The 27,788-nt window shown below is 45.8% G+C and overlaps 1 protein-coding gene across 1 annotated transcript; it reads right to left on the bottom strand.

Moving 5' to 3' along the window:
• Window positions 1-894: 894 nt before the first annotated feature.
• Window positions 895-25,403, bottom strand: LOC308572724 (cathepsin D-like). The gene is made up of 9 exons (XM_081169072.1): window positions 25,247-25,403; window positions 17,389-17,539; window positions 16,861-16,984; window positions 13,193-13,311; window positions 10,479-10,678; window positions 8,337-8,465; window positions 4,303-4,498; window positions 3,324-3,422; window positions 895-2,448 (listed from the first exon to the last, which is right to left on the bottom strand). The coding sequence occupies exons 1-9, from the start codon at window positions 25,306-25,308 to the stop codon at window positions 2,194-2,196; spliced, it is 1,335 nt and encodes a 444-aa protein (XP_081025198.1). The 5' UTR covers window positions 25,309-25,403; the 3' UTR covers window positions 895-2,193.
• Window positions 25,404-27,788: the final 2,385 nt, after the last annotated feature.

Here is a 27,788-nt window from a genome sequence, read left to right as displayed (position 1 = left end):
CGTGCGTCCAACTGACAGGGTTTTAAAAATCTCTCTCTTTACCTCATCATCTCTCACTGTGCCTTAGGGGGCTTTTCAGCTGCTTTTCTTTGCGCAAGGAATAACAGGCAGCCACTGCCACTTTGCAAAAGGCGACCCAGATGATGTTTCTTCCTGCAACTGCCACGTGATCAAGGGGCTGGCCCTAAATATTGTACTATTGTCCTCCTGAATGGCTGCACCCCCTTCATCGGTGTCCTGGAAAACAGTTACCTCCCTCCCCTCCACCAAGCTACTGTGAAGGTTGTGCAGTTTGGCTGGTCCTGAGCACATCAATTCACCCTTGTAAGAGCATATGTCTGAGTATAGTATAGCATCATGTAGATTAGACACAGACACACACAGTTGCCAGCCAGAACCTTTCAGTAATCCAAGGCAAAACAGGACTTCTTAAACAAAGGGTGTTTATTTGCGGGGCTGGGAAACAGAACAAGAACACAACTAGAAACATTAGGAAACAAACACAAAAGCTTAGTAGGCTAACTTAGCTAGAAGAACTCTGACTTTGCTTGGGACGTGAGATGCTATGTCAGGGCAAGAGTCTTAAAAGTTGCAAGAATTCTTAATAACGTTATCAGTTCCCCTTGGGAAGTGCACATTGACGTAATGGAGAAACAAGCCACCCTGCTTGTCCTTCTGTAATGTCCAGAAGTACTTGCCACCAACTCCACATGGATCATCCTCTCCATCGTGCTATGAGCCACTTACGGGCCTGGTCCACGCATTCCCAGCAGCTGTGGAAGCGAGGCATGGGATTCAGGGGGCAAATACTGATGGATGTTGCAGCCAGGATAGGGTGGCATGCCACAGCAAGTGGGGGCCTGGGAGGAGTGCTGCAGTACTCAGTGAGAGAGTGAAAGCCTCTCTCCCTCCCCTCATCAGTCCCTAGTGCTGCTCCTGGCAAAACAAATCCAAGCACCTTCCCATGTTAGGTGAGCTTTGATCCTAAGCACAAGCATTTCATATTCATTTCAAAATGCACAAGGGCTTATGAACCAATCTCATGAAGGAGAAAGGAAGGCATTACCCACAAGAGCAGCCTTCCCCAAGGTGATGCCATCCAGATGTTTTGGGCTACATCTCCCATCAGCCACTGCCAGCATTATTAACCCTTTCTGTCCTGTAAGTCTCTGTAGCGGCATTTCAAGCTTCTGAAATGATGGTGGCTTCTAAAATCATTTTTATATTGGTGTGTTATTTCCTTCCAGACTTTATTCTTTTATGAATAAATATTACAGTTGCAGCATTGCAATATTTGCACTACTTATATTACAATATTTCAGGAGCAAGTAGACTAATACTGAATCCTTATTGGTCACCACTAAATCAGTGCTAAAGAAAGCAAAGCAATTTTGTGTGTGCGTGCACATGCGCATGCGCGCGCGCGCACACACACACACACAATCGTCTCCAGTACAGTTCCCAAGGGTAGCATTGCTAATTGCACAAAATTAGATTTTCTGTGAATACACATGTAGGATACGTGTTTGCACATGCATGCATACAGAGGCACTCGCATATCTGGTAACACAGTCCTGATAACTGAGATCTCTTTTTCGCTAGGCATGCCGGAGACTGAATCTGGGACCTCCTGAGCACAAAGCACAAAGCCTGTGCTATGGGCTCAGAATGTTACATCACCTTAAATATCCAAGGGTGACTCATCAAGCCGTGAGCTATCAAGTCACATGAAGAAAGCATTATCCCCCACCAGCTTGTTGATCCCATTGTCTGTGGCTGCCCTGCATTTGCTGTAGCAAACAGGACTCTAAAAGCTGCAATCCCAGCCATACTTCCTTGGAAGAAAGTCCCTCTGACCTCACCGGAATTACTTCTGAGTAGACATGCATAGGATCAGCAAGCTGGGGAGGAGGATGGAAGAGGAGAACTCGGTGGGAGAAGCCCTGCACACTTGATATACACAGCAATGTATTTGAAGTCCCAAGGGGACTTTCCAAGGTGCATCATCTTTTCCTCTGCCACTGTGAGGATTAGAAACTTGTAATTTTTTTTTTAAAGGAGCTGTTCTGAGAAATAGGGTGACTGCAAATCCCATGCTGTGGAACCCCACCCCTGCTGCTATGCAAATACACCCCCCCCCCCACTTCTCAACCCTGCTGCGTTCCTGAGTTCAGCACTTGGAACACTGGACAGCTAACATCCGGAGGTCGTGGTGGCTGCAGCTGGAGTTGTGGCCTGTGGAGCCTGTGGAGCTGCTACTGCAGCTGTAGTTGCACCGCATATGGTTTGTTTGGAGACAGCTAAGCCAACTTGGTCATTATCTCGGTCAAAGACTGAGTAAAAGCGCCGGAGGAAAACATCACCCAGGATCCAGAGTGGTCCGGTGGGCTTAGGAATGTCAAGACTCATGAAGCCGCTGAGGCAGACAGTCACTCCTCCTTGGGTTATCTGTGAAGATGGGAGGGAAATAGCACAGCTCAATGGGAGGCCGTCGCGGGAGGCTTACAGGCTTCTAGAGACTTTAGGCAATGCCACTATAGTCCTTTCTGCTGAGTAATTGTCAGTTTGAATATTTCCCCTTTCCCCCATTTTTCCATCTTAAATTCAATTCCCCACACCTCTGCATTATTTAAAGAAAGATCCTTATGAAAATTCATTAGTATTTAGTGGAAATTTCTCCCTATATTCATAGAATCGTAGAATAGTAGAGTTGGAAGGGACCCTGAGGATCATCTAGTCCAATGCCCTGCAATGTGCAGCTATTCTCATTTTTGCATGGAAATTTCCCCAACACACACATTTTTGCAAGCAATTTAGCTTATTGTAACACATTTTTTTGAATGTTATTTTCATGAACGTGCATTTTTATGCTCACTTTCCCCACATGTGGACATTTCTGTATGTAGTATTTGGATGGAGAATTGCGGATTTCGAAAGGCAGCTGTGTTTGGTCTACATATTGTTTCAAGAAGTGCAAAATAGGGAGTTGTGTATTAAAATGCTAACCAAATTCCTCCCCCACCTATACTCCTGAACAAGGTGTGGGCTCACTCTCACTCAGGAGTTCTGAGGAACATAGGAAGCTGCCTTATACTGAGCCTGTCCCATGGGTTCACTTGGCCAGTATTGTCCAGTCGGACTGACTGTCACTGTCTAGGGTCTAAGGCCCCATCTGCATTATACACTTAATGCACCATCATAACACTTTACAGTCATAGAATCATAGAATTGTAATGTTTGATTGGATCCTAAGGATCATCTTAACCAGCCCTCTGCTAAAGCCACCACCATTTCCTCAAAGGTCTTGTGTTGGTCTCTCTTACCTGGAGAACGTAGTCCTTTGGTGTCAGAGCGAAGGGCTTTCCACCAAGATGAAAAGTCACGTTTGGTAGCTCAGGAAGTTTACTGCAATCTATTGCATACTGTGGTGGGGAAAGGGAGAGTGCCATGAGGAAGGGAAGGGGAAGAGATTGGACAGCCATTCTTCTCTCAACACACCTCTTCTATGCTAGGGTATTTACCCCAAACTCCACTCACTCCCACCACCACGTTTTGCCAGAGGTTGAAGGTACTAGACTCCATGGCAGATGAGGAGCTGTCACTGAAAATGGCATCCTTGGGATTGCATCTTCTCTCCTTAGCCAAATGCAGTGTGTTGCATCATCACAGGGCGACCTTCCCTGCCAATGGCAGTCAGTGATGTGGAGCAAAGGAGGGAACCCCACAGTTTGATGCTGTTCCTTGTCAAATCACCTCCCCGCAAACAAACAAGAAAGAACACTCAACAAACACCAGGCATAACCTGACCTCCATGCTAAGCTTTGCGCAAGCAAATCAGGATGAATGATCAAAAAAACAGGTGGTCAGGAAGAGCCCCAGGGTCGGGGAAGGAAGGCAGGTTTTGGCCTCACTGCAAAGCTGGCCTCTTAAGTGCAGGACTTTAAGGTGCAAATACTGTAATAAGATTTCCAATTCATATGGAAGAAAGCAAAAGAATGTTGGGTATACCATTGGAATAGGAACAAAGTCTGCTTCCCGCCTCTGCTGACTCTGGTCACTGAAAATGGTCCTGCATAAACTCACTCCTTCAGGTGCACAACCCTAGCCTGAGTTCTGCTTCTTGGTCACATTAGAGTATGATGGGATATCACACCGACAGATCAACAGCAGAGAGAATAAGCCAATGAAACCAGAACCAAGCAGTGGATTTGTTAATTTGGAAGGCTCTGCATGGAGGTTTTGTTGTTGTTGTTGTTTCGGATGGGTCATTAAAAGATCCAAGACATGTTGCCTCTTCCTTACCTGTCCTCCCATGATATGTTCAGCCCCAATGGCCTTCTGCAACTCTTTGATTTCATCACTAGGCCCTGTGATAAGAGAAGTGCCAGTGTCCACAATGCCTTGGCAACTGTCCTTGCACAACTTCGTTGAATTGTCCTTGTCAAACAGCCTCCACGGCCAACATTTTTCACTCTTGGATTGCTTCTCCACAGTTATCCTACACAGAGGGGAAATGAAAGTGGTTGGCAACCTTTATTCACCGTGTTTTGGAGGCCTAATGAGAGTTGAGAGGACACACCTGTGGCCAGACAACCAGAAGCTAGTGAGCAGGAGGACTCTGACCACCAAACTCATACACACCGCTGAAAGAGCTTGGGATTGGCAGTTTAAAATCTAGTACTCACCAACAGCAGAAGGTGTGGATGAACCTGTGTCTGGGCTGTTCCTCTTTCTTCTTTACACACAAATTGAATAAATAAACCTCCGCACCAAGAAAACTAGCATATCAGGCAGGGAGTGTTGTTAGGGACATGAGCCCTTGGGTTTGGTTTTGTTTTGTTGCACTGAGCCCCCTGCATAAAAATTTCATGTGCTGTTTCTCTCTATACTGTTACATTTAAAGACCTTTTAGGTAAAGGTAAAGGGACCCCTGACCATTAAGTCCCGTCGTGGCCGACTCTGGGCTTGCAGCGCTCATCTCGCTTTATTGGCCGAGGGAGCCGGCGTACAGCTTCCGGATCATGTGGCCAGCATGAATAAGCTGCTTCTGGCGAACCAGAGCAGCACAAAGAAATGCCGTTTACCTTCCTGCCGGAGCAGTACCTATTTATCTACTTGCACTTTGATGTGCTTTCGAACTGCTAGGTTGGCAGGAGCAGGGACCGAGCAACGGGAGCTCACCCCGTCGCAGGGATTCGAACCACTGACCTTCTGATCGGCAAGTCCTAGGCTCTGTGGTTTAACCCACAGCGCCACCCGCGTCCCAAAGACCTTTTAACAGGCCTGGAAAATCCTAGGAGCTACTGTAGCTGATCTCACATAGCTATAGTGCCCAGCACTCTTAACAAACTACAGTTCCCAAGGTTCTTCATGACTGTTAAAAGTGGTCTAAGAGTGCTTTAAATGTAGGATATGGATGTGACCTAAGACCTCAACCACCCACTGTTTTAATTTGCCCATCGGCAAAATCTGGGTCATGGGCCTGTGTCCCGAGTCTGTTTTGGACCTAGCAGTGTCCTTGATGTCAGGTTTCCAGCGGTTGACTTTTCCCTGAAGGTGATGCGTGGATTGATTGGAATTTTCTGCTTCCACTCAGCACATCTATATTTTTATTTATTCATTGAAAACATTTAATTTCCCATCTTTCAGCTTTTTTGCCTCCAGGGCAACTTACAATAAAAAAACCCTCCACAACAATAACAGAAATAATATCCAAGAGAACACGCAAAGTACAAAAATAGCAGAAACCTCAGGAAACAGGAGCAGCAAGTAAAGTACTATATATATATATCGGAAAGTTGGTTGAACATGCAGCAGCACTGCCCTCTTGTGGTTAGTGCTGTTCTTGCAAAACAAACAACCTATTGAATATCTTAAAAAAAAAACCGGGACCATCAGCAATGTTGGTAGCATATGGAACGCCAGTCCCGTGTTACACAAGTACTCAAAACTCATGGTTTATAACTGAGGCTCTGGAAATGGTTTTATACTGGTTGTTAGATTTCAATAATGCATAGCTGATTTCTTGCATTTTTGAAATTTAATTTTATATTTTATTGTAATACTATGCTTTTTTTTTTTGCTGCCTTGGGAGGATGTAAATCAGAACAGTGGCTTGCAAATTACACACACACACACACACACACACACACACAGAGAGAGAGAGAGAGAGAGAGAGAGAGAGAGAGAGAGAGAGAGATGTGGGGTGAACTCTTTTGCTAGATACTCATACTCTGCTATGGTGAGAATACCAAATCTTTATATTGCTAGATTTCTAGTCCACCTTCCCTCCAGGTAGCTCAGGCAGTACGGATGATTCCCCTTCACACACACATGTTACCACTGCAGCAACTCTGCAAGGCAGACTAGGCTGTGAGATAGTGACTGGCTGGTCCAAAGTCATCCAGTGAGCTTCATGACTAAAGTGGGGATTCGAACCCTGGTCACTGAGATCTTAGCCTGACATTCTAATGGCTGCACCATGGTGGCTTTGACCTTGTCAGGGGAAACCAAAAAGGTCATGTACATCCGGTGAAGACATCCCCACCCGCTCTCTGATGTGAACAACACCATGCTAATGCAACTTGAAATGCAGTGGGCGGGGAAATGCCCTCATCGCATCGCAAGTCCCTAATGTGAACATATCCTTAATCAACAAGATGGCTCTGTAAAGTGGTTGTCTGGAAAAGCCAGAATGCGATTCAGGTTTAAGGGCGAGATCCTATATCTGAATTACACCAGCCCAGCATCCTTAAGGCAGCCTTCCCCAATTGGTCCCTGCAAAAAGTTTAGGACTACAACTCCCATCAGCTCCAGCCAGCACTGGCTGATGGGAGTTGTAGTCCAGAACATCTGCCAGGCACCAGGTTGGCAAAGGCTGTGTATCTCCACTGGCAGAGATGAAGCCACACCAGCAGAACTCCCCAGATGGTCTGGCGGAAAACTCCACCAGGATAACTGCAACTTGGCATCACTGAGAGGAAAGGACTGCTGTACCCAAGAGTCCAGAGGGTAGAGTGTTTCCTGCATTAGGCTTCACATTTATTCTTTAAACACAAACATTTCTCATAGATGGCAAATAGAGATATGTGGCCTTGCTGAGAACATCTTTTTCAGGTGGGGGGTACTGCAATCATGCTGAGTAATGGAAATGCAATTATATATTTACTGTTAGGACATTAATTTGGATGGATGCAAGCCTGAATTATCTTATCAAACTCCCAAGCAGCTAAATCTGCCATTTTAGACACTGATGCCACCGAGGAAGGCTGTAAGGTTGAAATATGTTTGACAATTATAACTATTATTCACTGATGACTTGAAGTGCTATTCTCTAGGTCTACACCCAAGTACCATCAGCAAAAGTGTTTTGTTCACTGCATATTCAGGATGTCAATATTTTTTAAAAATTAATGGTTTGTTGTTTGAATTTTTAAACACTGGTTGTTTTAAATAAAGCAGGAGTTGATTTCTGGTTTATTTGTCTTCTGGAATCCATATTGGCGGCGGCAGGCATGGCTTGAGGGGGGCAGTGTGTTTGTGTGGCTACAATCAAAAGTGGGTAGAAAAACCCCCTCAACTCTTGCCTTCGTGCAAGAATTTATATTCTGAGAGGACTTCTAGTTTATATATCTGGAATATATTTTCAAAAAATATTTTGTTTGTTTAGGAAATGTCTTTGCAGTTCAGCAACTCCAAGAATATCTCTGCCAAAAATAAATAACTCCAAATTCGGATTTGGTATACCATCGTGCTTATTAATTGCCATGTGCCAAAGACTGGAAACCTATATCTGGTGTTAACTATCTAACCTGGGCAACTTTAGAATATGTATACAGCATCTTTGGTGGGTTGGACAATATTAGGATCAAAATATTTGAAAATGCGGGAGACCCTTGAAATAATTAATTTGGTAAGAAAGAAATGGAATATAATGTCTAATAAAAATAAAATTGACCCACTTTCGCATGCTAAATTGACCTTGCGGGGAAACCCAATCATAAAATTGGACAGTTCAATAATGCACAGCAGAGGCTGGTCCATTGGGGCAAGAGTGGCACTTTACCCAGCAACCTCAGTCTGCCCTCACCCAGCCTTCACTTGCCAGTGCAGGGGGTGGCAGCATTGCCTGTCTGCTTCTTCCTTCTTAGTCTCAGTCTTGCCATGCAACAAAAGACTTTCTCATTCCAGCAAGTGTTCTGAGGTAGTGTTCAGTTCTATGGCGGCTTTTAATTGTTTTGTTTTTATGTGCGCCATCTTGGAAATGTGAATGACTAAGTGGTACTGTACATAAATCTATCCCAGAAACAGATCAGGAAATAAATGGCGGCACTCACTTGTCCATCTTGATCTGCCAGTAAGCCTTGCGTGACACTGGGATGTAGTGGAGCTTCCCTTCATAGGCATCGTGGTTGATATCTCCGAAAACCACTTCGCCACCGTTTTTTTCATAGCCACTGTCAGTGCTAGGAGAAGAATCAGAAGGGTCAAAAAGCGTTTCTTCTGAGGAGCAACAATGGGTATGTGTGTGGAGCAGGCAGCAAGAGGAAAGGATATTTTATTTACTTAACAAAACTTGTGAGCCACCTAACGGGGCGGGGGGGGGGGACTCTCACACCTCTAAGTAGTTGAATAAACATTGGCATAAATATATAGATTGCCTCTGGGCAACTTAAGTCCACATACATACCTTTAAAGCACTATGATACCACCTGAAACAGTCATGGCTTCCCCCAAGGAATTCTGGGAGCTGAGGATTGTTAGGAGACCCCTGTTCCCTTCCTGCAGCTACAGTTCAAAGGGAACTCTTGGAATTGCAAACGGTCACTCAAATCCATGACATTCTTTTAATCTTGTTCCTTTGATAAGCTTCACCTGCCAATTTCTGCATGTTGAATTTCTGTTAAAGGGTACAGGAGCAGCTCAGGCCATCCCAGCCCCTGGTCAGTTGGCAACCCTGCCTCATGGATAATGGACTCTGATGAGCAATGGCTGCTCCATGCTCCTCTAACATGTCACATCCATCACCAGGTGGGGGCTCCAAGGGACAGTTTGAATCTGAACAAACTGTGGCTTGAGCTTTAGTGCTGACTGAGAAAGATTTCTGAGAGGCTCTTGGCTGGCGAAATAGCTGTTTAAGATCTTGATCTTGAGGGTATGGGCAGACACTGCTTTGGGGCTAGGAATGATTGACCATGGCCTCCGGGTAGAGTGGCGTGATTGTTCATCACCTACTGAACCTGTATAGCTGTAAATACAGTACATAGGAAGCTGTCATACTGAGTCAGAGCAATGGCTAAACATGCTCAGTATTGTCTCTAGTAACCGGGAGCAGCTACCCAAAGTTTCAGACAAGAGCTCTGCCTGGAAATGCTAGCAATTGAACTTGGGACCTTTTGAGCTCTACAATTGTTCAACAGCAAGGACACTACCAAAACAATGTTATTTTCCAGTACTCTGTCACTAAAAAGAAGCAGACCCAGTAAAGATGTCATGTTACATGAAACACCAGAGTGATGGAACCACCTGCCATTAGACGAGGAACAACCAAGAATGCACAGAAAATATCCGCATCATCCCACACATGTACCTATAATGTGTGACAGTATCCACCCAGAATATATACATGGCAGGACGTACTGAACTCCACCTGGCAATCAACATTCTCTTTAATTGTATTGTATACACAGAGGCATTTCAAAATCCTAAACCAGTCTTTGTGAGTCACTGAAAAGAAGAATGTTATGCCAACTGGAAAACTGACAGCCCAGATTCCTGCATAAAAAGATGTCACCCAGAGCTACCCTGCTGCAACAAGATGACTCATCGGCTCAAAGTACCTCTTAATAGCTTACTTAGGCCAGAGGTTGCCAACCTTTTTGGGCCAGTGGATGCATTTGGAAATCTGATAATTCAGTGCCAGTCACAAAATGGGTGCCATGGGGTGTGTCAAGTAAGACAAAATGGTGGCCACATTTAGAAGAGCAAAAAGGAGCAGGCATGTTCTCCACCCCCCATCAATGTGGAAAAGGCACCAACATTGGACACCACTGTGCTTGCTAAGAGAAGCTCTTTGTTCTTCTCTTCTATTGAGAATGGAGTGTGCCTAATCCTAACATCCAATGACATGTGAGCATATTTTTGAGGGCATGTTCAGTGTAGGAAAGATTGAGTCAATGCAAACAGCGGCTGAGAAGGAAAAGCAAATAGGTTCTCATGCATTGTAAATTTTTGCCCTTGCAGATGGTTTGGAAACTTCAGTTGGTCCAGAATAGGGCAGCAAGATTAATTGGGACTCGATGGTATGATCCTATTATGCCAGAGCTTCGTTAACAGCTACATTAGTCATGCCAATTAATTCCAACGAGTCTACTCTGATTGTGGCTAACATTGGATGCATCTCTAAAGGGATGCATTGGGACTTGGGAAGGGTAAGACTGAGATGAGAGAAAGGAGGAGGTAACATGAAGGATTCCTACTTGCAGAGGTGGAAGGAGAATACGTTCTTCTTAAGCAGCTTATTCTTCATCATGTTATCAAAGGGTGGGGTGATATTGTTGACTGAGATGCTGGGATACCCCAGCCCCATGATGCCATCAAACTTTGCAGCTACAAAAACCAAACCTGGCAGATCTGTAGCCTCGGCAAATGTCTGGTTCTGAATGCTCAAGTTGCCAATCTGAGGAGAGAGAAGGTAAGCATCATGTCTTCTGCTCCATCGACCAGATACTCACATATCTCTGAATTAGAAAAACCTGATACCCACTACAACGCTCAGTTTTGAAGGACCAAGGCTTTAGCATCCTCTTGCTGCATCTTTAAGCCTGGAGCTCTGTCCCTGAATCCCTGTGTGGTGTCACCTGTCTTTCTTCCTTCAGATCCAGTGCTTACTTTCTAGTAGAAGAGAAACTGGGATTCGGCTGTAGCTGGGTTGAGATGTAACAGAAGACAGTAGTTCCCCACTATGTGAATGAATCATGGCAAGCCATTGGGTTGTGTGCTCCCCCTCCTTCTCTTTCATGAACCAGAGGAAGAGATCAGAAATTATAATCTGGTAAACTATAGTGAAGGTAAGCCAGGATCAAACTGCAGTTTCAGATATTGGCATGTTCCGAAACATAGTTTAAGCAAACCACAGTTCCTCTCTCCAAATGCAGAAGAAACTATCTTGAAATATGCTCTGCTCTTAGGATTTGCTTAGGCAATATCGCAAAGTGCTACATTCATGTAATGATGCCGTATATATATATATAAATTGCCATGATGAATGTCTGAATAATTTTAATTAAGGCTCATAGCCACTGCAAGATTTTTAGTTGATTAATCATGTAGCTTTGTAATCCATCAATATAATTTAAATAAGTTTGCCTATTTTGAAAACATCTCTCAAAGTGCCTTCTGGAGGATGTTGGAGTAGTAAGCCTTAGACAATTTACAGTTTAACAAACAGAAGCTGTTAGAGGTTACACTGGAAGGAAAGCCTATCTCGCTTTTCTCATGCCTTCCAAAGGTAAACACAAACACTTCAGACTCATCCTCAGTAATGAATCAGCTAAAGCCCATTGGTCATGAGCAGCCCTCAGCGGGGCCGGCTTGGATGCCCAAGATGTCCTGGGCATAGTAATAGTAATAATAATAATAATAATAATAATAATAATAATAATAATAATAATAATAATAATTTATTTCTACCCTGCCTATCTGGCTGGGTTTCCCCAGCCACTCTGGGCGGCTTTCAACAGAACATTAAAAACAGAACAAAACTTCAAACATTAAAAACTTCCCTAAACAGGGCTGCCTTCAGAAAGCCATGGCTCGGTGGTACAGCATCTGCATTGCATGCAGCTTTGATCCCTGGCATCTCCAGGTAGGCCTGAGATTATCTGAGATTAGCCCTAGAGAGCCACTATCAGTCAGCATAGATAATAATGAGCTAGGTGGGCCAGTGGTGTGACCAGGCGTGCCAACTCTTTAGGGCCAGGGAGTCTTTGTCTTCCTCAGTATCTGTTGGCAAGGGGCCAGGCCCCCTCAGTGTTGAGGGGGTGGAGGAAGCCGAGTTCAGTGCTGAGCGCAGCACAGGCTTCTCCTGAGCACGAGAGAGGAGGAGCCACTGGCCACTGAAGCCAGGCTGCGCTTGGCTCCACACTTCGTCTCCCCCTGATGATGTGACGTCATGCGTGCAGAGTGCATCACACACACATGACGTCCCATATGTGCAACACGTGTTGGGCGCCCTCAACCTTGGGCGCAAGGTTGTGCCTCTGGGTCTGACTCAGCATAAGGCAGCTTCCCAAGTTCCCTTGCATTTACAGTGATGCATGTTTAGTAGGTAGTGAAGGGGCCTGGCAGCTGGCCACTCCACCGGGTAGGCCACAGACAACCAGTTCTTAAGCCTTTGTTTACATGTATGCGCAGCAAAGTCAAAATGCCTTCAGCCTCACTCAGAGATTTAGGGTGCAATCCCTGTACCAGAGTTATGGAAAGCTGAAGGGCTACAGGATTTGGCGGAAGCCCAGTTAAGCCCGTGGTACTCGAGAGGCATTGCTGGCACACAAAAATGCACTCGCCACACAGAAGGTACACAGAGGTCTAAGTCATGGTGAGCTTTTCAAGAACACTATGAAAACCTGGTTGGTTGTGTCAGCCTCACAGTTATTCAGGGTTAAAGGATAAAGGCTGTGTGGGTTTTTGTGGTTTTTTAAATGTCATTCACAATACTCAAAAGGCAAAAATAGATGCAGTGATTTACTGGGATCAGGGACCAGAATACAGACACTGTCCCTGGCAAACAACAACAACAACAACACAACAGCTGGAACCTTCATATATGTATATAACATTTTAAAACATTAGTCTCTTCATCACTTTCACAACCAAGGGCCATGGTCTCCACCATTTAATAAAAAGGAGTGCAAATTTCCCAGGCACAACTCCCTCTCTCTCTTAGAAGCTATCACAGAGGTGTGTGAATTTGTGGGCCGATACTGGTGATTTGGTGTGAAGGAAAAGACACCCTGCATGCTTGGGTGCTTTCCCCCATCCTCCATCCCCTCCCCATGATAACTTCCAGGGCTGACCTGGCACTGAAGTCACGTTCTGAAGGTAAATCGTACAGAAATCTTCCCTCCCCCATTGATTAAGCTTATCCTGCCTCTTGGAGAAGAACCCAGGCATCTGAGCCCCCTGTACTCACCCTCAGAACATCCTCGCTCAAGAATCCTTTGAGACTCCCGCTTCCATAGTGAATGGCAAATTTGGCTTTGTTGGCCTTGTGAGTCAAGGAGAAAAAGCCTCGGTAGTGACTGTGTACCCCTGAGGAGAGAGAAAGCAGCTGTCTGTGTGGTGGCAGGATAGGGGTTGGTTTCAACTCTAGCGCTTCTAGCTCCCAGGAACATTTTATTAAAAATATTGTTGTTATTAACATCCTCCTCCTCCTCCTCCTCATCATCATCATCAAAGCTTATGGTTTCCTTAGCAGCAGCTACCTTACAGGTGACACTGTCCTGTTACCATTCAACAATTGCTCGATCTTTTCTTGAGATCAAGAAGAGTATAAAGGCCTTCCTCCCTAAGGCTGCACAGCAAGGATGGGGAATCTCAGGTCAAGTGAGGCCAGCTAGCGATACTGGTGTGGCCTTGGTATGAGCTTTTGTGTGCATGCACACTTCTTCAGATACACTGAAACAGAAGTTGCCAGATCCTTCTATATAGTGAGAAGGTGGGGAGGGGTATTACTCAGAAGGGTGGTGGGAATGGGAGATTGGCAGATAGCTGAGATGAGCCTGAGATGAGATCAGCTATCTGCCAATCTCCCATTCCCTCCACCCTTCTGAGTAATACCCCTCCCCACCTTCTCACTATATAGAAGGATCTGGCAACTTCTGTTTCAGTGTATCTGAAGAAGTGTGCATGCACACAAAAGCTCATACCAAGAACTAACTTAGTTGGTCTTTAAGGTGCTACTGGAAGGAATTTTTTTATTTTGACTATGGCAGACCAACACGGCTATCTATCTGTAACTGGTGTGGCCTGTCAGTCTTATTCCCCAAGCCCCCACCTGACATCATCTGGTGTCAGGTGTGAGGTAAGCAAAGCCAGGGTTGCAAAGGAACGACAGGGAGCCTTAGAGTTATGCTGCTCTGGTGGTTCATCTGCAAGTGGGGTTGGGCACCTTTTAAAGTGGGCACCAAATGCCAAGCCTCACCGGAATCACTTCCACCCAGGAGCCGAATTCAACCTGTAGCTGCCAAGGTTCCTGCTGAAAGCCCAAATGCAAGCCCTGCTTTTGGCAGGAATCTTTGGCTTGAATTTGAGCTGGGGCTTACAAAGGGCGAGCCAGTGCAGCAGAAGTTTGAATTCAACCCAGGAGTGCCAAGGAAGATTAATGCACTCTTGATTCTTTCTTCGAAGCAGAATCACTTGACATGGTATGATGTCAGGTGACTGGCAGCTGGCCGGCCCAGCCCTCTGGCCAAAAATTGCCAGTGGAGGGTGGGCCAGTGGCCACATCCACTTCCTCACTCCTGCTCTAGAACACTGGTAACGGCAACACTTTGAGGAGAGGGTGAAGCGTGGTCTAGCACCCACTTCACCCATAACCCTTACGATGGCCTGCCAGCAAGTTCTCTTGTCTCAGGTGGAACCAGCTTCTCAAGTCATCCACAACAGGGGGCTGGTTGGCATCTCTTAGGAGGCTAGATTTGGCCCCGGAACCTCATTACTATCCCTGACCCTAGTATTTTTCTGTTTGTTTATTTAGGGAACCGTCATTTGGTGCAAGACACTCAGGACAGTGTTGATTCCGGGCTGCTTCCAGAGCACTTCTTTCAATTTCCCATTGTTCCAGTCTTAAATTCGGTTCTATACATTTCTGCAGCCATTTGAAATGTTTAGAAAAACAAAACATCCACATGAAAATAATTCAGCATTTTAGTGCAAAGGTCTCCTAAATAACCACCTATTTGTACGTGGTGTTGATTCATGTGCACATTTCTGTAAGCATTTTTCCAAATATAACGCACCTGAATATGTTGTGTGTGTGTATACACACACATTTCCCCCATCATATGTTTTTTTGTAAACACTGTTTGGTGGGAGATTTGCATCACAACATTTGGAGAAATGGAAAGGATGGCTCTGTTTCAGTTCTCATATTGTTTCAGAAAGGGCAGATTTGACCAATTTAGCTTTAAATGCGAACTGAATCAGATTTCTCCCCCATCCCTCTTCCAGACTGATGCACTGAACATGAATAAGCCATTACTCTTTTCCTGGAAGCGACAAGGAGAATTGTAACTGACTTTCCACACTACCACGGGTACAGTATCGTTTTCTGTCTGTTTATGCTGCTATGCTACATCCCCACCACTAGTGGGCATTGTGACAGAGCAGCTGTGCATGAATAAAGAGAAGATTCAGATCGCCTGAGTGGTTTCAAACTATATAAATAGGTACTTATATCAATGATTAATTTAGCGCTGAAAGCTCATTTATGTAAGTGTGATTGTGCATTGCTACCCAAGAAATAGATATATTTTTAAAAGTTTGTTTTTGATCTGAAGTGCATATGGGAAGTGTTTAATTAGAAGGAAAATGTGTGTAATGACAGCTTTTCATTGTTTTAAAATTAGCGTTATAGTGTTACAGCACTGTAAAACTCTTCTGTTTGAGCAATATTTTCCCAATAGTTGATATTTTTATGAAACGGATTGGAAGTGGGTAATTGGCAGGGGGGAGACATCTTGGCAAGACGACAACATGTTTTCTTTTGATAAAAATAGCATTGTAGCTGCATCCACACATCACGGTGACCCTTGATTGCAAAGATGCTCCCTCTTTGCTCCTTTGCTATCAGAAGGGATAGCAAAACAAACCATAAATCCTAGTTTGAACAGAAAACAAAGCCAAGCATCAATGGTTTGCCACTGTTGCTCGTGTTACAGGAGGAGCAAAACAGGAGCCATCTCTGCATTCATAGGAAATCATGAACTATGGTTAGGAATAATTAATTATGGTTGGTGCTTGGGAACTGCAGCACAAGGGGCTGTATGGTTCATTGCACTGATTCTCATAAAATAAAAAACTAGTAATAGTAATCCATAGAAACAACTAGAGTACAATGGTACCTTGGTTCTTGAACGGCTTAGTTGATGGACAAATCAGCTCCCGAACGCCGAAAACCCAGAAGTAAGTGTTCTGGTTTTCGAACGTTTTTCAGAAGCCAAACATCTGACACAGCTTCCGCTTGAGTGCAGGAAGCTCCTGCAGCCAATCGGAAGCTACACCTCGGTTTTCAAATGGTTTCGGGAGTCAAACAGACTTCTGGAATGAATTAAGTTCCAGTACCAAGCTTCCACTGTAGTGCTTAGATACACTGCTACCACCTCATTCCCCAAGAATGGGCCTTTTCAGTGGTAGATCAGCACTTGTGGAACTCTCTCCCCAGGGAGGCCTGCCTGGTGCCATCTTTACCTATTTTTAGGTGCCAATTCATTTGGAACCAGGGTTTTAGCTCTTAGTTTGAAGGGTTTCAGACAATTGTGGCCTTTACAGTGGGGTGGGATCTGTAAGACCCGATTTTTATATGGAATCATAGAGTTGGAAGGGACCAGGAGGGTCACCTAGCCCCTCTATGCAATGCAGGAATTTTTGCCCAACGTGGGGCTTGAAGCCATGAGCCTGAGATTTAAGAGTCTCATGCTCTACCGACTGAGCTACAAAGCAACAAGAATGTTGTATAGTTGTGTTTTCAGGTTTTTATCAGCTGTTTGTTATACTTGGTTTTAGTGTTTTGTTGCTCTTGTGGGTTTGCTTGGGGTCACTTTTGTGAGGAAAGCCAATAAGAATAAAAAATAAACTTACAGCATGCCAGGTGAAATAGGCAACATTTGGAGGAGGGCACCCACAAATTGGACGAACCAGTATCGAAGACAACATTGAAGCACTGTTCTGGGGTTCCAATGCAGACCTGTCCATAGTATTGTGCCTAGAGTAGAATGGGGAAGGAAGGGGTCAGCACAGAATTCCCCAAATGGCCTCTCATTTCCCAGGGCTGGTGCCAGGTTTGACAGGGGGCCTGTATAAGGTGCCATCAATCCTAGTTTCTGTCCATACCCTAGGGAAGGTGAGTAGGCACTACTGGGGATTGTTCCACTAGAGCAAATGGGACATTGCTCCCCCCCACAAGCTCAGCCTACCCCCACCATTTGGGGGGTCAGGGGGCACGGCCCATCAGCTTCCTCCCCCTCAGAAATCAGCAGAGAGGAGAATGGGGATAAAACTAGAATTAATTGGTGCCTGTCAGGGGCTTTGCCTCTGCCTCCTGTTGGGCTCCCTGCCTTCTGCCCTTCCTGTCCCAATGGGCACCATCTGCCACTTGTGGGCACTTACATCCATGTAGTTGTGCAGGCGTTGGCGGGCGACAGAACCTTCTTCCGAGGGTGACTCAGACCTGACTCTTCCTCGTCTTAACAAGTCAGCAATGGGGAGGCCTGAGCGGCCAAACCGGCTTCGGACTGAAGGGAACTTCTGCAATGGGATCCTGCCAAGGAGAGGAAAATAAGCAGAGGAGAGTTGTTGGGAGGAATGCATTATGAGGACCAGCCCTTTCGTTAGACCAGGGGTAGGCAACCTAAGGCCCGTGGGCCGGATGCGGCCTAATCGCCTTCTCAATCTGGCCCGCGGACAGTCCAGGAACCAACGAGTTTTTACAGGAGTAGAAGGTGTCCTTTTATTTTAAATGCATCTCTGGGTTATTTGTGGGGCCTGCCTGGTGTTTTTACATGAGTAGAATGTGTGCTTTTATTTAAAATGCATCTCTGGGTTATTTGTGGGGCATAGGAATTCGTTCATTTCCCCCCCCCGCCCCCCCAAAAATAGTCCGGCCCACCACAAGGTCTGAGGGAATGTTCATTTCCACCCCAAAATATAGTCCAGCCCACCACATGGTCTGAGGCATGGTGGACCAGCCCACAGCTGAAAAAGGTTGCTGACCCCTGTGTTAGGCAGTGAAGTGGCTGCCTCAGGCAGCAGGTTTTAGGTGCCATGAAAGGGAAATCAAGTGTTTTGTTTACTACTATTATTTAAATATTGTATTGGTACTTCCAGGGGCCTCAGATTCGTGCTTGTCGGATTTTCAGGTGCCAGAGTAACCCTACATTTCAAGCACTGTTATGGCTTCCAGAGAAGAATCCTGGAAACTGTCAACGGTGTTGACCCTCCCAGACCTAGAATGCCCAGTACCCTTAACAAACTACAGTTCCCAAGGTTCTCCATGACTCCATGATGTAAGAGTGGATTAAATGGATGGTGTGGATGTGACCTCAGTTACACAAACTGAAGGCTTCGTTGCAGTGAAGTACAGGAGCTAAGTGCTCAAATTACAGGGGGAGAGGGACCTTTCCTCCCTTACTGTTTCGTCTCAGACCCTAATTATTGTTTTTAGATGACTATGGGGGCTAAAATCTGAAGGAGTTAGTTGAGGAGGGAGGCTTATAGATTTAATTATGGAACCATTTTCCTGCATAATGTTCCAGTATGCACTTGAATCACTTTTGCAAAATACCAACCACCTGGAGGCATCTGAGATTTGCACAAGTAAAGTGGATTAAAGCACTCTATTGCCCTAGTGCAACAAATCCATTTTGGTTTTGGTTTAGGAAAGTGATGTGAACATGTATTGAAACATGTGGAAAGGACAAATGAATAATGGGAAGACATATAAAAACCCTGCTAGTAAATCAAGACGAATGCAGGATGAATATTCAATGTTGTATAATTGCCTGGTGAAATCAGAACTACTATAAAAACCCTGCTAGTAAATCAAGACGAATGCAGGATGAATATTCAATGTTGTATAATTGCCTGGTGAAATCAGAACTACTCAAGCAAGTTTTGACATGGGATGCTTCCAGATTGTTGCTATGTTCTGGTGGGATTCAGTTACATACTGGCAAATTCTGAATGCCCAGTTATAGTTGATTGGGAGGTCTTGCACAACAAACTCGCTCCCCCAAAATATCAAACTTTTTGCCATAATGAAAGTGATAGGGAAATGTGGGAAATTACAGTCAAATATAACTAGCAGTCATAGGGCTAGTTAATGCATGAAGGGGTTAAGACCACAGAATTGCCAGATTCAGCTGCTAGGTCATCCCCCTCACATGGTAAAAGAGCAAACAATGTGAACTCTCTGAGATATGACATGCCTGAGCTTGCTTGCTACAAGCTCAGACCGCATGCTTAGAGCTATTTCACTATATTTTGTACCCCAAGATTCCTGCCTGTGTTCACTTGCTGCTGCATGGATAGATGCATGAACCTGACCTTTGGAATGTTGTAGGTAAAGCATTTTAAAACTTACTAAGGTGTGTGGTCTGATCAATTCTAAGTGGGGTAGAAATGTGGAAGCTCTGCTAGTGGACTTAACGGGATACTAAAAGGTTTAACACTGTAAATCCCCAAGCTACAGTGTTGCTTGCTTTTGTGCCTTTTTAAACACTGCCGGGGGCTTTCTCTTGCTGGAGAGTATGTTTAGCCCTGAGCTTTGGCTCTGGGGATCTGGCCAAGTATTTCATGAATTACCCTACACTGGTGATCTATAACTATTCCCCCCTCGCCCCGCCCCCACAGGAAAAGTGTGGGACAACAATTGCTTTGATGCAATGTCATCTAACCTCACCATAAACAAATGGTAATGAATCATCATTAATCAGCCAATGTCATCTGCAAGCAAATCAGGATGAATGCTCAATAAACAGGTGGCCTGGAAATGCCCTATGTCTAACCACCATGTAAGCTTTGTGCTGGCAAATCTGGATGAATGCTGAATATAAATGCTGAATGTAAAGGTCACTGGGAGGAGCTGAGGCTGATGGGAATTTTAGTCCAGCAACATTTGGAGAGCCACACAGGTCCATCTGTCCTCCCCGCCCCCCATTTCCTGTGGTAGGTAGTTGGTGGTGAAGGTAATTGGCCAAACAAACAAAAACCATAGCTGTCAACTTTTCCCTTTTCTTGCAAGGAATCCTATTTGGAATAAGGGAATTTCTCTTTAAAAAGGGAAACGTTGACAGCTATGACAAAAACAGACTTCAGACACTAGCTATGGGGCCCAGGTCTAGGATGCCTGGGTTATTTGGGAAAGGAATGGAATTAATTATTTGGGAAAGGAGGGGGGTGTTCGCAATTTTTGTGCAAACTTGTGTCATGGGTCTGTGCTCTAAGTCCTTTAAGAGCATACAAGAGCCCTGTTGGACTCCAGCTACCATCAGCCCCAGCCAGCATGGGCAAGGAGGGCTGCCCATACCACACATCTCAAGCACTCTTACACTATTTTACAGCTTCCTCCAAATAATTCTGGGAAGTGTAGTTTGTTAAGGGTGTAGAGAGTGGTTAGGAGACCCCCTCGCAGAGCTACGACTCCCAACACCTTTGGGGGGAGGGGGGGCCATGACTGTTCAAGTGGCGTAAGAATGCTTTAAGTGAACGATGTGGCATATGGCCTGGTCCAGCAACACTGGGAGGGTCACAAGTTCTGCATTCCTGCATTTAAGAATGGCCCTGGGTTATTTTAGAAGGGAGAGGGTGTCTATGGGGTGACAGCAGTACTGAGCCAGAAACTGGTAGGGCACGTAAAATGGCCCCCTTTTTTCCCTAGCCACACTAGTGCAAATAAAAATAAAAATAAAATAAAATAATAATAATAATAATAATAATAATAAACCCCTGTTCTTCCAAAAGCACGCAGAGCAAAATGTAGTACTGTAGAATCCTATTTCTGTGACTGGCAGAAGTTGGCGAAAATTTTGCTGGCTTATTATCAACCTCAATAAAGTTCTATTTTACACACACACACACTGTATATATGTCTGTCTTCAAAAAAACCAGAAGACAAATAAAGAGGTGCCAGATCTCTGCATTCAGGACAGGGCAGGTAAGAGTCATGCAGAGCATAACGCCCACCAAGTTCTTCCGGGATAATCCCATTTTCTTGCCAAGGAAAACTCCCCACCCACTGGGTTCCAGGCAGTCATCTGAGCCCTATGCAAAAGAGGGAGCTGATCCCTCCCCTGTGGTTATGGAAGAGGCAGGGAAGCACATCTTCTCCAGGGGCTGCCTCCTGCCAGCTTCAATTCCAACCCCAGGTGAAGGGCTGGCCTCACCACCCCAGCGCACATGTCCTGCCCTGCCTGTTGATGAGCAGGGCAGCATATCTGTAATTATCTCCCTTGCCCATCCCTCCTACCTACAGCTGGGTGATGGCCAAGTATCGGTGTCATAATTACAGGGGCCTTCTTAACGAGGGCTGCTCTCAGGTGTTTTGTTTTGCTCTTTGGCTAATGTATTCCTTCATGGGCTGGGAGGCGGAAGGATGTTGGCTCAGCAGAATGGAGTGCTGAGCACTGACGCCGAGCACCTTGCGCAGACAGGAAGTGCGTGTTAGGTAAAGGTTTGGTGTGACATTATGTCAGTGTTTCCCAACCTTTTTTGGGCAAAGGCACACTTGTTTCATGAAAAAAATCTCGAGGCACACCACCATGCCAGATGGGGAAAGGTCACTTTTTACTTATGTAAAAAAAAATAAAAAAATAGTAACAGCATAGAAGGTAATGGTTAGGCTAGCATCCCTCTTCCAAATATGCTAGGTTTTTATTTGCAGGGACTGTTCTACATGGGAAAGCATTCAGCACTGTCATTCTCCCATCTGCCATCTGAATTGGTACTATTCTGGGTCAACTTACTCTGCTGCATGTGTAGATGAAAATGGCACCAAGTGTGGGGGAGGGGGCAGAACAGGTTTCAGATACAGGATATTAAGCATACACGTACTTCAGATTGAACTGGTTGCTTGATTTGCAAGTTTTCATTTCCCAAATGACTGCCTTGGCAAGCGCAATACCTACCAGGCTCAACGCCGGTCTCGCGCTGCCGCTTCCCGCGCTCTCAAGGACCCGGGAGGAGGAAGGCGTGAAGGGAATCCCGAAGGCGCGAAAACCTCGCGCATGCGCAGGCCTTCCGCCTGCGACAGCCCAGTAGGCCGGCCGAAGCGAGCGGCGATGGGATGTGGGAGGGAGCTCGCTCGCCGCCCCGCGTGTGCCTATGTGGGGCACGTTACAGCCCCGTGACGTCAGCGCCACGCAGGCAGCCAGGCAGGCAGACGGCGAGAGCCCCGCGCTGGGCGGCCTCTCCTCGCCGCCGCCCCGCCTCTCGCCGCCCGCCTCGCCCGCCTCCCTCCCACGGCACACCAGGCAACCTCTCGCGGCACACTAGTGTTCCGCGGAACACCGGTTGGGAAACACTGCATTATGTGACTCCCACTGTCAAACTGATAACCTGAAACTCCCCACTCAGAAAACAATGTGCTTGTGCCTCGGTTTTGGTAAGAGGGGTGCCAACTTTTCTGTTTGTAGTATAACCCGCCTCTGTTGCTCCTGCGCCTTTGACAGCGTGGTGCAGTGGTTAGAGTGCTGGACTTAGGACCACCTGCATGACCAGGGTTCTTATTCCCAGTCAGCCATGAAGCTCCCTGGGTCACCTTAGTCTTGGTCAGCCTAACCCACCTTGCAAGGTTGTTGTGAGGACAAAATGGGTGGGGCAGAGCAGAATGATGCATGTCACCTTGAGCTCCTTGAAGGAAAGGTGGGGTTTAAAATTTCAGTTTGACAGGCAGACTCTAGCAAGCAATAACATTTACCTCTGTACCCAGTAAAAGCTTCAGTGGCTGGTTTCCACACATCAACCTACTGTTAAAGGCAGAGGAGCATGTCACTTGGCAACCTCACTCAGACTGGCAATGCTAGGGAATCCTCCAGTGACCTATTTATTTGGCATGCTCCCTGGTTTGTTTGCACAATGCTTATGAGGGGGTTTAAGACTGCCTCCTGTTTTTATTGAGCATTCATTCTAATTTGTTTACAGGGCGGTTATATGGCAATCAGCATTCATTCTGCAGAGCCTTTAATCTACTTCTTATGTGCCTGAATCCCTCCAGCAAAATACCGGCAGTCTAGAGGCACCCTTAGAAAACCAACATCATGGGAAGTCCTGCACTAATCCAGTCCTCTCCTGGACTGGACCCTCCACTATCCCTGAGGTCTTGCTAGGAGAGTGACCCATTTTCTTGGCGCAGCATCTATATTTTTAAAGCAGCTGTCCGACAGACACAATTTCAAAAGGCAGAGTTTTCCCAGGGATAGAGCTGGAGCATGTGGAAAGCTTCTCCTGTTGAACTTTTGCCTGTAATTCAGCACAGCAGTCTTCAGGAGGGGGGAAAGGGTGTGGGAACCTTGTTTTCAGCATAACTTTGCCTGCCGCTATCATTTAATCCAAACCTTTATTCCTGAGAATCCTGGAGTTCTAAGCCTGGCTCTTAATGTTGCTGCTGCATTTCACAAGGTCTTCCTTCTTTCACAAAACAACCTGCCTTCTTTCTCCCTCATCACCTCTCAGGGGCCCATCGGCCTCTGCTTCAACCCGCTGGTTTGCAATCCCAAGAGATTTCTGATCTTCCATTCTAACCACTAGTCCCTTCTCCCTTCCCAGTCTGTAGTGGAAAACCATAGTGAGTCGCTCTTCTCTTACACAAGAACATATGATTCTGACTGATATTAAGCCAGGCCATTGGTCCATCTAGCTGGATACTGACTGGCAGAGGCTCTCTAGGCTGGGGACTAGGGATGCCAACTTGAATAAAATATTTGGGATGTGTGTGCCAGATAAACCCTGCCTCCAATCCTAGCAACAGAGGTACCTAGTGCTGGTGAAGGTTTATTCCCCTACCCCACTTTTGATCCCCCAAACAGCTCTGTGCAGGTGACTGTTGATTGGTCCTTGGCTACTCTGAATTATTAAAGCCAAAAGGGGACTTGAACCCAACTCTTCCAAAACCCCAAATTTCTATGCACCTTGTTGCCTCCTCCCCCTCCCTCCTGCCTAAAATCAGCGAGGATTGGCTGCAAAATTGTGCATTTGCCTGCTTGGGCATATTTTTTTAGGACCCACCTTATTTCTGCAACAGTAATTTGTCTTAAATTGCTTTTAAATATTGTTTTGATTGTTGTAACCTGCCCTGGGACCTTGGGGTAAAGGGCAAATTAACAACAGCAGCAGCCTATGCTGGCTGTTTAGCTGTGATAATCAACATTCATTCATTCATTTATTCAACAACAGCAACAACATTGGGTGTGGAGCTTTACCCTCCAAGTCATCTGAATTAGGTGTTCCTAGTTTAATTTTAAAAAATGATAAGCAACTGGGAACTGCTTCCTCACTTGTTGTAACAGAACTCCATAAACCTGCCCAGTTGGCACTCTCTCTCTCTCTCCACTCCAATCGCAAGGAACAATGTCAGAGGTTTTGCCCAATCCCAGCTCTCTTGCCATTGAACTTTTTATAAGTTTGTTTACAGGGCTTCAAAGTCCAAACATGGAAAAGAAGGAAAGGTAGCAATGCCCATCAACTCTGGTATCAAATATTTTATTGTGGGGGCTGAAGGGACCTAAGCCTCCAGGAGTTGGTGCCTATGCTGAGGACATTCCCAGACCTAACTGGAGGTGCCAGGAATTGAACCTGGAACATCCCCATGCAAGAAGAAGAAGAGCTGTAGCTCTGTGGTACAGCACCTGCTTTGCATGCAGAAGGTCCCAGGTTCAATTCCTGGCATCTCCAGGCCATCCTGGGAGAGGTGCTCTGATATTCCGGAGAGGGGCTGCCAGGCAGTGAACACAATACTGAGCCCCCAAAGTCATCAAACAGGCAGGGCAGTTGTGGGCATCTTCCTTGTGGTTCTCATTAATTACATACCCCATCATTTGGTCTCAGGGGGGCAGAGCTTGGAAATTCCCCTTTTCCCCCTTGGTCATGGATTTGGAGCCCACTCTTTAGTGATAGATCAGAACAAATAGCAATCCGGAGGAAACCCAAATTGCCATTTGCTCCGATTGCACCCTAAAGATTCCCCTGGGGGGAAGCAGTGAGAAAAGAATAAGTCCGTATACCACAGGACCCTATGTTCTACTAAAACTGAGCTGTCTCTTTGCCTTCCACTAGACTGTACGCCTCTTTCAGGAAACTCAAGCTACCCATTCCACCAGCTGATGCTTCAAATTAAGCTGTGTTGTCCCGTCATCTCCTGGAGGTCTAGCATCCCTGACCCACTCAAAACTGTCACTCCACATAGGAATCCTAGCTACTGGAATACCCCACTAACCTCTCCCACCATGGAGCTTAACATCTTGCTTTCTCTCACCTCATCAGCCCTTGAGCCCCAACCGCCAGCAGCAGCAGCATGACACAGAACCGGCCTCCCATCTTCAGCTGGTCCTTTTGCAACCTCCAGCAGTGTTTCCTTCTGTCTTGGAGGCACCCGGTTTACTTGTCTCAGGGGTGGACTAGATGTATATCTGGACCGGCTGGGTAGCAGCACGGTGAGTGCCTCGCCCATTGGTCTCAGGAATGCTAGCTGTAGATCCTGATTGGTTAAGAAGGCAGTTATTTCCTGCAATTATTGGGGTTCGTGGTTCCAATAGGTTCATCCTGCAATTATTCCATGCACTCATGGAGACAAATTGTTCTGATTGGCTAAGAGCACCTGGGATGAGGGTTTCACCTGAAGGAGGAGGAATGTTGGATTTCTAGGGTTCAGAATCTGATTCGCTGTGTGGGAGAAGTCACCTCCTGGGTAGTTTGTGGGCTTCTGTTGATGATTGGCTGGCATCCCCAGTGGTTCAGCTGTTCATAAGGTAGAGCAACAAAACAGCCCCCAAAGTCATCAAACAGGCAGGGCAGTTGTGGGCATCTTCCTTGTGGTTCTCATTAATTACATACCCCATCATTTGGTCTCAGGGAGGCAGAGCTTGGAAATTCCCCTTTTCCCCCTTGGTCATGGATTTGGAAAACCTTTTTAAAGAACACACATCAGCCCCAACATTCCCCTCTGATTTGCCTCAGACTGAGGAGAAGCAGCCAAAAGGTGTCCAAGGGTGTTCAGGGGAAAGCACCTGAGCTCAGTTTGAAGTGTCACGACCTGCCCTTAAAGACAAACCAGAAATTATGGTGTGATTCATAAGAGCAGTCCTGAAAAAGCAGAATTGATCAGGTTGGAATGAAAGGATTGCAGTGCAGACCTTACCTGCCAACTTAATGGAGCAGCGCTGTGACAGCTGCACTTGCTGCCATAGCACTGCTTTGCTAAGTAGGCCAGAACCAGGACTGCCTCAGAAGTAATGGCTTTTTCATTGGATGAACAGGCAGCTGTCTGAATCTTTTTTTAAAAAAATCTCCACAGGCCAGAAGAGGTTCTAGCCACATGGCAACTTTCCTCTGCCAATGTCTCTGAAACCTCACCTGAATGGCCACCCTCGCCCTTCCCCATGTTTTCTCCCTCTAAACCAGAGCTTTCCAAACTTTTCATGTTGGTGACACACTTTTTAGACATGCATCATTTTGTGACACAGTAATTCAGCTTTACTAGCAAACCAGAGGGTAAACTAATTCCTTTCCAGCCCTGGGAGAAGCGCAGGGTGTTCGCACGACACACCTACACACTACAGACGACACACTAATGTGTCACGACACACAATTTGGAAAGCTCTGCTCTGAACCATTTATAAAACTCAGCACTGTAGCCTCAGACAACAAAGTCCATCCATGAATTTACTGAGTCATGCTCGGGGTGTGACAGCAGCAGATCTTCTGGTGGCAGAGCTTAGGGTGCCATTAAAGAGCAACACACTGTCAATTATTTAGTTTATCACTGTTTTTACCTTTGGAATTTTCTACCTCAGATGCCAAATCGGGTCATGCCATCTCTGCCCAAGCAACTTATTGTCTCTCAGCTTTCATTTCCCTTGTATGTAAAATGGGAATAATAGCTCTCTCTCTCTCTCTCTCTCTCTCTCTCTCTCTCTCTCACACACACACACACACACACACACACACACACACACAACTGTGTTCATGAGTTAGGAAATGTTTTCCCTCAGGTTTTATTTTGCACCAAAGCTCACCATCACTGAGTCCCAAAGGTGTGTTTTCATGTTGGTTCATGGAAATAACAGTGCCTCTAAGCATGTGCAGAAAGACATTTGCTATGTAACATTTTTATCAATAGTAATGAAAGCCTGCTCCCATGAGCCCTGTGGAACTTTGAGGTAGGCTTTATTAGCTCTGGCATCACATTAAGCCCTGGTTATCTCCCCTTGAAGCATTGAAATAAGCCTGGCAATAAAACCAAATCGATAATGAAGATAGTGTTGTCTTTTAGCCACAAGAGACAGCAGTTCTGCGGCTCATTTGAGGATGGATTTCACCAAGCAGCGTCATTCTCCCGAAAAGTCAAGCAGGTTGTGCATGTTTGAGGAAGGAACATTCGGATTGTGTTTCTCTGACTTGTATTTTATGAGTGGAATTCTTCCTAAAATGGATAACCTTCCTGTTATAAACCCCTGCACCAGAAAACTACACTTTCCGATAGCTATTTATACCAAAATGCATAAGGCAGTCATTTGCTTAAGTTTTACTTGATGTGGGCAGAGCCGAGATGGCAGCTGAATATGGGATACAGCACAGCTTCTGATCTGCCAACCACACATTCTGGAAGTTGGCTTGGATTTTGGCACCGGATTCCAACCGCTCAGAAAGCCGGGTTATTATAAATCAAAATAACAGCATGCACATAGATGACAGCAGGGAAATTAGGTGGTGGAGGGTGAACACACAAACTGGTTTCCGCGATTTCATCAGGCACTGCCCACCAAAGCCACCCCTACCATGAGCCATGGCTCAGGTGG

Source organism: Podarcis bocagei (assembly GCF_964188305.1).
Source record: "Podarcis bocagei genome assembly, chromosome: 13".
Lineage (NCBI taxonomy): Eukaryota > Metazoa > Chordata > Lepidosauria > Squamata > Lacertidae > Podarcis > Podarcis bocagei.
This window is presented reverse-complemented; position numbering and strand designations above follow the sequence as displayed.